Consider the following 11,634-nt stretch of genomic DNA (forward strand, 5'->3'; position numbering starts at 1 on the left):
CAAATGAAGCATCTCTGACTGAATCTTTTGAAAGTACTGTTATTATTTTCATGGAAATACTATATTTAAAATTTAATAAAACAACGTGATATGTTTCTATTATCGAAAAACATAATCTACCATGCATTAATGACCTTATATACATAATAGATATACGGATTCATTTTATCATGAAATAAGTACTTATTATGTTTTTTCGTCTTCTTGAAAGCCAATAAAAGCAAAACTAGTTTAATCATTTTTAATATTATAAATTGAGCGGTTGTCAGGTGGATTTCCTATTGATGGAAGATTTCCTTCCTCGGTTTTAATACAAAAATTTAATTTTGGGCAGTCGTTTTATTTTTTAATTTATTATGTAAAAGCATTCCTAAACCGTGCCATCTATAAGCCGCGAAAATTATCCGAAAAGCAAACTGTAGTGGCTTAATTAAGATGATATCACATTGCAAAGTACACACACTATCGAGTGCATTGCAAGCTGACAGCTGACTTTAATCTAAGCAGCGACATTTTGCGCTAGTGCGAATAAATGTTGCGTTGTAGAGTTGTAGGAGTGATATGAATGTCGCTTGATTATAATATTTAGTGAATTTCGTGTAAATTATGTATGTGCGATATTAGTAATAAACCTACATTTTTTTATGAATAGACTATCACGATTCGCAAAACTTATAGAATGTTTAATACATATCTATTTAATTTTTAATATATTCTGTGTTCAATCTCTTTATCCCGTATTTCCAAACATTAAAAGGAGGGAAATCCAAAGTTCGCGAAACTTAGCCATAGTCACGGGGTGGCGCAGGCGCGACGGCACTCCGCGCGCCACGGCCGCCGCGGTCGCCTGCCTGCATCGCAACGCACTAGCGAACTTTACGCGTTTGTAACGTAATGCATCGAGTGATTAGGGTTAAGTCCGGTTAAGCTGTAGTAGCCCTCCTGGGCTAACAGCGACCCTGCACAAAAAAGAGCGTGTGTGCCGAGCACACGTGTCAGAAAACTTCTTAGGCAAGATTCAAAGATACCAAAATTGTCGCCTTACTCCATGACGTGACGGTATTGCCATGACGCGACCTTAAATTTTGACTCTCATCGAAAGAAGTTTCACTTCAAAAAGTGATTAGGGAGTGTGCGTGGTGACCGCGATGCGGCGTTTGCCGCGCGACAGCGTGCGATGATCGCGCGGCGCACGCCAGCGCGCTGGACTGTGCACGCGCGACGGTGCGCGACCCTTATGATTTTGGCGCTGTGCTTCTTTACGTTTGTACCAGTTAAGTAAGTATGTAATTTGTGCAATTAAAAGGAAGGTAATAGGAATTTTTTTAGTTATTATAAAGTTAAATTATAAAGGTTTATTTTTCAATTGACTATAAAAAAATAATCGTAATTACTACTTAAAAATAGATACTGATATTTATTTCTAGATTTCTTTACATTTAGTTAAATAAATTAAAAAATGTTTTTATTTAAAACGAAATTCTTACATTTATTTTATTCAATTTCAATACTTACTTAAATTGAAACAAAAAAACAGATAACGATAAAGAGCATTTTTTTGCATTAATAATAATTATTGTACTCCGGAAAATCTATATACTTATTTATCTTTAATATCAAATAACATTCCTCGTATTCCTCTGAGAAAAAAAACATCATCCCTATATTTAGTGTGTATTTGATGTGGTATTCATTAATATTTATGAGCTTCATAAAATGTTATGTAGAGCCAAAGCATACCGTAGCGACGGCCGACGGGTAAGTTCACAAAAACTACTAAATATCTGTGGTCAAAGGTATTAAGGGTCGGGATTTCACATAATTCCAGTTAAAACTTGCCATAACATTGTTTAGTAAGTTTAAGCATCTTCATAAAGTAATCTTAACGTTTAGAAACTATAAATTATTAGCGTATTAATTTTGCATTCGTAGAGTAAAACTTGTATACGTAGTATATTATAATTATTAGTCTGTGGTTAAACTAATCTTAATGTTTAGTAATTGTAAATTTTTGTCACTTCATTTAACCTATTTTAGAACATAGAGCAGCAAATAAAAATTGAGGAAATTAATTACCTATACACACAATAATTTGATTTTTACCATCCTTACTAACGAAGAGTCTATTCTAAATCAACCGTCCGACAAGTCAAGTCACATAAAAACCGGCATGGATCTATTTATTTTTCCCTTAAATGAATGCTATTAACAAGACAATAGACGATATATCGCACACAATCTAGTTTCCATCAACCATGTGGTTGCAATAATTTAAGGCTCGTTTCGTACAGTATCTCAGGTTAATGAGTCATTTGAAACTGTAATTATATGTATATTAAGCGGATCTTTAATCGTGATGTCGCAGCATCCCAACACGTTGAAAGGCATTACACGTAAATCCATTGAACTAATTGCTGTCCCGAGCGTCACCGTAACTCAATTCCACATTCTGTTTGCTGAATCCTCACGCTAAATGGTAATTTTGTACGGGAATCTCATTTATGTGTCCACGTCCACAGAAGGTGTAATTTGATAAGACCGTAATCAATGTCTAAAACGTTGGAAAAAGCTGCTGTTTCGCTTTTTTATTGAGTTAGAGTCAACGCTTTTACACTAAAAGAGTGTTAATAGTAGTGAAAAAGTAAGGTCTTTTTCACATAATTCCAGTTAATTCGATATAAAAGGATACCTAGTGAAAATTTTTGTAAGTTAATTTTTTTATCTCTTGTAGTTGGCTCTTTTAATTACATTTATTTGTATTGTTTGATCTTGTGAACAATATTTTCCCATCATAAAAATTACACAAAAATATCTTGTATGTTCTCTTCTATTTGTATAACCTAGGTGTATTTTTCAGTATTTTCAATGTATAATGTTAAAGTTAAAGAAAATATTGGTGCATTTTGTTAATCAAAATCAGTAGTGTAGCAGAAATGAACGAATTTTCAATCAAGGCTTGTAAAGCACGAAATCAGTTTGTTAGAAATAATGTGAAAGAAAATAAGGATGCAATTTTTTTTTTGGTTCAATAAAAAAATTGGTTTACAGAATTACATATTTTACAGAATTACATATAATAGCCTACGACAACTTACATTGACATTAATATTAAATTACGACTGGCATTACATGAATGCTGTTTGATTTTAGGTTAGAGCGTACTGCGGCGGTGGATCGGCTGGAGAACGTGACACACACCGTGACTCGGATACTGGACGGATACGATATACGACTACGACCCAATTTCGGTGGTACGATATTTTGAATAGCTAGTCTACGACGAAATTTGCAGTGGTTTATTGATAAAAATAGATGTAAAATACAAGTACACTTAAGTATTGCTAAATGACTGCTCTAATTATCATGAGAATTCTAAGGCGGTCATATTCATGCGTAATTTTACGTTGTTCCTTCTATGTTCTGGAGAAACTTTGGAATACAATTTTAGACTCTGTCTATTTATCTTGTGCTGTTTTCCTAATTTTCACTAAGAGTCAACTATTGTTTTTTAATTGATGTTGAAATAAACTGCTTATTTTTAAGTAATTTATTTATCATGTAAATAATTAAAAATATAATTGCTTAAAGTTTAAAGAAGTATTTCAATTAGTAATTTTTACTTAGTTATTCAATCTCATTTTCCTGCAAGAAATAATTATAAAGAAAAGCCGGGTTCTTGTACCTGGTACAAATAATCTTTTTATTTTAGTTCTTGTATAATACCTTGCAAATAAATCCATAGAGCGGTAGGTTGCAGCTGCTGAGAGCGGTCGGATTAAGAAATAATAACATTTCTAGTCTGTCTTGCTACTCTTGTTCCGTAAAATTAAGTTGGCAACGAGTACGGATATAATAGTGATCCTACTATAAATTATAAAATTATAAGAACATAGTAATAATGCTAATAAAATTAAAATAAAACGATAAGCGAACTGCAAGTGCTTTAAATATAATGTTGTATACAACATTATTGTATACAAAATTAGCATACATGCTAATTTTAACAGTATCAGCAAAAACAAAAGAGTGCTTTGAGTTAAGAACATCGAATCATGGAATTTTCTGATTACTTATTTTAGAATTCCAAAATGATAGATAAATAATTACCAATTCAAGATTTAGAAGAGAGTATCGTGAATTATTGCATATTATGTAGCAGTAATCGAAGTTCAATATAGCGATTATAGAAAATTGCGCATGAAATACAAATGACAGAACGCAATAAAGTTATGTATAGGCTAGATACACGATAAATATCATAAAAAGGATGTATTGAAAATGTTTAATAATTTCCAAAGCCCTTCGTACATCGATTCACATGATATTACCGCTTTTGGAGAATACCACGATATGCTTCGAAAACAGCCTTTATGTTAAAGGCATATTGATGCTCTGGAGCATGTGATACAAAAGATATTGAGTTCGTTCAGCAAACATATGGCCTGTCAGCGGTTCGCCGGTCGCATGTGATACCTTCTTGCATAAAATGTTATTGCTTTTCAGGCGATCCGCTGTATGTTGGCATGGATCTGACCATCGCGAGCTTTGACGCTATATCGGAAGTTAATATGGTAAGCTTTTATCCGTTAACAAATATTTTTTGTATTCGGATAGGGATTTTAATACTTAATTATTATTATGCACATGCACTTATCCAACAAGTTCATGTATGGGTTTGATATTGAAAATAATTTCTTATATTTTTTTCTTAGACTCTATAGGTACATTCTCATTGTTGTTTTAAACTTAAATACCAACTATTTACTACCTAAGTAACGTGAACAAAAAGTTGTTCTTAATCTGGTCGCGAAAGAAATTATAAATACACAAAGTGGGGTAAACCGATAAGTGGACGCACCGAAACTTCGGACAAGTTTTCCTTTGGTCCAAGGATGTCGCTCTTGATCGCTCATCGTGTTCGTTAAGCTTTTAATAGCGAAAGAGCGCAAGGCCAGCTCTTGACATACATCGCCGGTCACCGGGGGCGGAGTGCTGCGTCAGCCAATCGATGGTGCCGCGTCTGGTGACACCCCACTCATTCATGCTTACAGATGTAATGTGTGAAAGTTTTAGTACAATTTTCTACATTGTATCTATTTAAAGACAATTAGGAGTTGTCATAGTTTGTGGGTAACTGTGGATATGATTTCGGCAAAATTATAATCATTTGGTTAACACTCCTTGACCTTGGAAAAGTGTTTCATAGAGAACTATTTTACATTCTACAAAATACAACGTGCGTTGTATTAAAGCGTGAACTTTTTCAGGATTACACAATAACCCTTTATCTGAACCAGTACTGGAAGGATGAAAGGTTGGCTTTCGGTTTAATGGACGAGGTCTTAACCCTCTCTGGGGACTTCGCTGATAAGATTTGGGTTCCTGATACTTTCTTCGCGAATGATAAGAATAGGTCAGTGCAATTCCAAATAGATATAGTTTTCGATCTGTTGACTAATAAATTGTTACGTGTTTTTATTTTTTCTTATACACTTTTTACAAATTTTAAAGTCATGCACGACATACAGGACAATATTTAAAGACATACATATTTACTATATGTATTTACAAATTACTCTTGTAACCCGTGGAAATCAATCTCTCGGGCTTTTTATGGTGACAGCCGAATGGACTTTAATAACTGATCTGCCTCATTTCGCTTAATATTTTTAAGATGATTTGTTATACAACGATAAATCGATAGGACATTTCTGCTATGTTTCGTTTATGTTTATATTGCCTTTGTTACGAACTTAAACATAGGGATTAAATTAAAAGCTCGTTTTATTGCAGTTTCCTCCACGACGTCACAGAGAGGAACAAGCTGGTTCGTTTAGGAGGCGACGGGAGCATAACCTACGGGATGCGCTTCACGGCCACGCTGGCCTGCATGATGGACCTGCACTACTACCCCTTGGACAGTCAGAACTGCACCGTCGAGATTGAAAGCTGTGTGACTCCATAACTTTGATATAATCAGCTAAGCTTCTGCTTTGCTAACACGCTGCCATGTTCTATGAATCCGGCACCTTTTGTATTCTTATGATTTTGATTGAGCACAATTGCACATTCGCACATAATGCACATATTGCAATTACGCTTGCATTAAAGTATTTTGAACATGAAAAAAATTTTTTGAATAATCTATAAAAAACTCGAAATCGAAACATTTGTTAATTCTTAATTAAATAACATGGCTAATGCGAAATAACAATCCCACTGTTTTGAAAACGAGATCTGAAACGTATTACTCTTTGTAAATATATTTCAAATAACTTAAAAGCTGACTATTCTAACAGATGATATTTATAATCTGTAGATGGTTACACCGTGTCTGACGTGGTGATGTACTGGAAGGATACTCCAGTACGAGGTGTGGAAGATGCAGAGCTGCCACAGTTCACGATACTTGGATATGAAACTAATGATAGGAAGGTATGAAAGTTATAACATCGAATATGACTTAGTTACCGAAAAATTAACACTATGATTAACATAATAGTGTTAATTTTAACTCTCTTTGTTATTGGTAACTATAATTATATCTGGCTTTTAATAAAAATAATGCATATTGATTAGGAAATTTTCTAAGGAAATCAACATGCCCTTTACCGTCCCTAAATTTTTTTATGGATACTTCCTTTAAATATCCAGATGTTTCATCTACGATGTATTTTTACTGTAAACTAAAACTAACTAACTAACAATAATTTTCATTATATGAGCGTTAATACTGAAAATTCCACACATAAACATCTACTCAATTCTACATACTATTTACCTACAAATATAATCACCGCACATCCTAAACTCCGTCTCTTACAAATGATTCAATTACAAGCAACCACGGCACGTGTCTATTAGAAGCTATTAACATTCTAGGAGAAGTTGGCGACAGGCATCTATCAGCGTTTGTCACTGAGCTTCAAGTTGCGAAGGAACATTGGTTACTTCGTGTTCCAAACTTATCTGCCGAGCATCTTAATTGTGATGCTGTCCTGGGTGTCGTTCTGGATTAATCACGAAGCAACGTCTGCGAGAGTTGCTTTAGGTAAATAAAACGTTCTTAAATGAAGTATTTTCTATGTACTTACATGATTTTTTTTATTAAAATAACATTTTCGTTGAGTGAATCAAGTTTACTAACATAATAATGTCTTTAATATACAAAAATTAATATGGCTTAATTTATTAATGGTATATAGAGATAAATACCTACCAAAAAGGTATTCGGAAGAAATAAGTATCTATTGTACTTTATCAAAAAGAAATTTTACTTTTCTGGTTTTTATAATAAATTTTATGCAATTAGTATGGGGACGTTGTAGCGGTTAAGGAAATTTGGGGTTTCCATTAAAATTCATCAAAAGTTTGTCATTTAGACCCGCTGCGGGGAAAGTCCTGCAATTTTAAATTTTTACACCAATTTGTTGTTTATAATGAAATTTATTTATGTTTATGTATAATACGTTTTGATGGATCTCCTTAATTGCATTCAACAACAAGTTACTTCAGTTTACTCAGTTATTTGCAATTCTTTTTTTGTAACATAATATTGCAATAATTAATTAAGAACTAATATTTTCATCACATAAATAAATAGCTCTACGAAGTAAAAACTCTACAAACTAGGTATTATCATTTATTAATTCAATTCACAACCAACTACATAACTACCGATGAACAGAAATCCTAACAGGTATAGCCCCGTATAGGTACCTAACAATAGTCCTAATAATGACATCTAAAAAGTTAAAACTAGATATAAGAATTTATTTACACCATTCCCGGACTATAATCACATAACTACACACAACAAATCCTGGCAGGTATAACAACGGTGCTCACAATGACAACAATAAGTACGGGCGTACGAAGCAGCCTGCCGCGCATTTCATACGTGAAAGCCATCGACATCTACCTCGTCATGTGTTTTGTGTTTGTGTTCGCCGCATTGCTGGAGTATGCGGCTGTTAATTATACGTACTGGGGCGCTAGGGCAAGGAAACGGGCCAAGTTAAAAAACAGAGACTTATCTGCTAGTACTAGTGTGGAAAAGGATTTGAAAAGCTCTGGAGGTGGGTATACACTATACAGGTATTGTGTTTACTATTTGGATAGATGTTGTTTTGGTTTACTTACTTTTATGATTATAAATGGATCAGATTAATACTTATTATAATTGATTCTTGTACTGTCCTTACTGTTGATTTATAATATGGTTGTTACAGTATTTTCATTGGCTCAAAACGAAATCTAAAATATCTCCCTTAGAGCTTTAAGCTTTAGGAGACATATTTCGATAAATTATATTATTCGTGGAGATTTTTAGTATTTTAATAAAAATATGTCTTTTAATCAATTATGTATTATGTAAGATTTTTTTAAATTATTGCAATTCATCTCAACGTCTTCAAAATGATGTGAAAATTAGATAAAAAATATCTAATCATACCTCCGTGTAAAAGTGATGCCTTACTAAAATAATTTTACGCATTATTTGACAAGGGTCACGATCACCTGAAGAAATTATTGCCCTCCGCGAGTGTACGCCAACGTCGGGCAGGGTTTCGCCCCTATTAGGGCTGCGGTCTAAGCCACTGCCGCCGGCGACTGGCGCTCCGCCCTCCTTACGTTTACAGAGGGACCATACAAACCTTCGTTATAGGACCCGACCGCACTCCAGGACTTCTAGAAGTGAGAATAATATATTATATAAATTTATTGAGAGCGATTTAACTTTTAAACTTATTTAAATAGCAATTACTTAATTTAAGTACCTAATGTAACGGTTCGAATCTACATATAGCATCTTGGTCTACTAAAATATAATGACTAAATCCATTAAAAAGTGTTCAATAATTACAAAGTTTTATATTTTTATAGCATCTTCAAAACCTTTTGGTTCAAAATTAGTTCTAACATTTTCCTATACTTAATAACATTAAATTTTTACCCACAGATAATCAATTAATAGGTCAATATAATCAATAGGTGTATCGACAAATTTAAATACTAAAATATACTACATTTTCAGACAGCGCAACCAAACCCCGTGTGATGCACGCACTTCGGAAAGGCGCTACAGTTATTAAAGCTTCGATGCCAAAAATCCGCGACGTCAACGTTATAGATACGTATTCACGCGTCATATTCCCCATAAGTTTTCTTATCTTTAACGCTATATACTGGGTCTTCTATGTAATCGATTAGACTAACCAATGACACTTTTGGCTCCCAGTAACTATTATGTAGATACTAAGTTCAGAACTTTGGATATGTTAAGAATAAATCCTTTAGCGTTATATGATGGTTAACTTAACGGTTTTTGGATTCAAGATGTAAATATAATGCTACGTAGTTAATGTGAACCAATATTAAAATATATTGTGCGCTATTAATTAATAATTGTCAAATAATGTAAGAAAAATGTGAAAACGAGAGTCTTCTTTTATTTATTTAGACTTTTATTTCTACCACTTTTATTACTATGTTGTCACGGGACCATACATGATTTACGCAGTTAACATACTGTAAGTTTAATTTTGTTAAAAATAATTGTTCACATTTATTCGTTTAACTGTATGGAAATAATTAAATGCATTGATTATTTTAAACAATAAATTAAAACTGTAGAAATCTTAATTATTGTTAGTTTCTGTAAAACATAACCTTGTTATTTTTTCGTTAAAAAAGACAAGTAATTCATAAGGACTATTTTATGTCTTATTAAGAATAAATTGATTTAATTGTATAGAACCCTGCGATGTTCGAACATTGTGCATACTGCAAACTATTACTTTAGTAGAATTAACATAACTACTGCCAAACATAAATATCAAATGTAATTTATATTATACATATAATACTACTTAAGCATATTATATTTTAAGTTAATTATACTAGGTTATAATTATACGTATATGTCACGTTATATTTTAATAGTTGTAATTTTATTTATTAAAAAGTCTAGCCATTATAATATGTAAAAAATAAAAATTATTAAAGATTATAATGTATTGTTATATCTAAAAAGAAAAAATATTGTAGAAAATTGTTAAGAATAAGTAAAACAAAGCAACGAGATAAAGTTGCGGCTATTAGTTGAAGAAACTGGAAAATGTGAATGTTTGCTGTCTTTGTTTTTATCAACGGCATGTATTATTTTAATTTATTTTCAATAAAATAATTAATGGTCCAGTTTTATTACATTTTTTATGCTTTTTTGTAGCAATGTTAGGATAAAAACTTATCTTATACTTTTGTAGGAAGGTTAACGATAAAAACTTATCGAAAACCTTCCTGTATTATTCCATTTTATGAATTTTCATCAAGATTTTTAAATAAAATGTATCTTGATCAATGGTCGCAACTTTATTCTGTAATAAATAAGTAAAATAAAAAATTATAATGTAGTAAATTGATGCTAAAATGAGATTCTGTTCAACAGCAAAATAGTCCAATTTGATGTTTCTATGTAGTTGCAAATTATAAATGATATATCCATGAAATAAACATAATAATTATATAATAATGGATTTTTTATTTAATTTACCAATGACACATGAATATTAATAAGTATGAAAAGTTATGAGAGATAGTCTATGTGTCTAATAGTAAAGAATATTATAATGATAACTATTAACTACTTATATCTTCTTCATCCACATCCACACACTTCACCACATCAACATCATCTACAATCTATATGATTAAATATATTTTGGTTAAGATCTCAGATTACAATTTTGATGAGAAATAATGAGTAATAGTAATTATTGTAATGTGATTGAACGATACCAGCGATAATTATAAAAAAATATATGTATTAAATGTAAGTTAATAATAAACAACAATTGCATTACATGCAATTACGAAGGCACATAATATGACCATTGGGTATATTTAAGAAAACGACATCTTTACATGAACCTTTGAACGAAAGGCTTTTCCTTTAATACATACTATTCAATAATGCCATCTAGAAAATATCAAAATAACTGCGGACTAGAAGCCTGGCAACTAAGGGAGGCACAATCCAACGGGAGCTCTACATTTTCCCGTAGCAAGAAATACAGCCACTGAACTTCAAAGATTTTCCTTCAGATGTCGCTGTTTATACATTTCGGTACAAAGATTCAATATCATAATATTTATTTTTCTAATAATTGTTAGACACTTGGCAAGTAATATTTTTATGTAAGAAAATATTTAAGTCTTGGTACTGTTTATTCAATTTGGCTATTTTTATCCGACTTCCAAAAACCAAAAGATAGAGTTTCTATGTTCGTCTGTAAGTATATTTTATATTCATCAACTTTTTAAATTATACGTTTTTTTTAAATACATATTATAGATACTACTTTTAACAAAGCATTAAAACTACATAAATAGGTATTCTATGTAAAAATAAATTAGAGTAATATCTATAAACTAGCTTCCGCCCACGACTTTGTACGTGCATCCCCGTTTTTCCCCGTTCCCGCAAGAATTTCGGGAAAGCCTACGTCCTAACATCTACCTGAATGCCAAATTTCAGCCCGATACGTCCAGTGGTTTGGGCTGTGCGTTGATAGATCACTATATCAGTCACCTTTGAGTTTTATATATATAGATGTCGTATCTAAATAAAAA

At 32.1% G+C, this 11,634-nt stretch overlaps 1 protein-coding gene across 1 annotated transcript; it reads left to right on the forward strand.

Annotated features, from left to right (window-relative positions):
• The first annotated feature begins 1,177 nt into the window (after positions 1-1,177).
• Lcch3 (Ligand-gated chloride channel homolog 3) lies at positions 1,178-9,585 on the forward strand. The gene is made up of 10 exons (XM_089704207.1): positions 1,178-1,278; positions 3,151-3,251; positions 4,504-4,571; positions 5,268-5,413; positions 5,794-5,951; positions 6,320-6,435; positions 6,883-7,051; positions 7,830-8,078; positions 8,509-8,697; positions 9,038-9,585. The coding sequence occupies exons 1-10, from the start codon at positions 1,178-1,180 to the stop codon at positions 9,211-9,213; spliced, it is 1,473 nt and encodes a 490-aa protein (XP_089560333.1). The 3' UTR covers positions 9,214-9,585.
• The last annotated feature ends 2,049 nt before the right edge of the window (positions 9,586-11,634 follow it).

This window comes from Colias philodice, chromosome 15 (assembly GCF_061535455.1).
Source record: "Colias philodice isolate Cphi_HAF_F1 chromosome 15, ilColPhil1 Martin Lab GWU primary, whole genome shotgun sequence".
Lineage (NCBI taxonomy): Eukaryota > Metazoa > Arthropoda > Insecta > Lepidoptera > Pieridae > Colias > Colias philodice.

Excerpts from the sequence above, each read along its gene's own strand:
- Lcch3 (XM_089704207.1), top strand. The coding sequence starts at position 1,178 with ATGATCGCGCGGCGCACGCCAGCGCGCTGGACTGTGCACGCGCGACGG. Across the intron at positions 1,279-3,150 it reads TTTACGTTTGTACCAGTTAA|GTTAGAGCGTACTGCGGCGG; the intron begins GTAAGTATGTAA and ends GTTTGATTTTAG. Across the intron at positions 6,436-6,882 it reads ATGAAACTAATGATAGGAAG|GAGAAGTTGGCGACAGGCAT; the intron begins GTATGAAAGTTA and ends TTAACATTCTAG.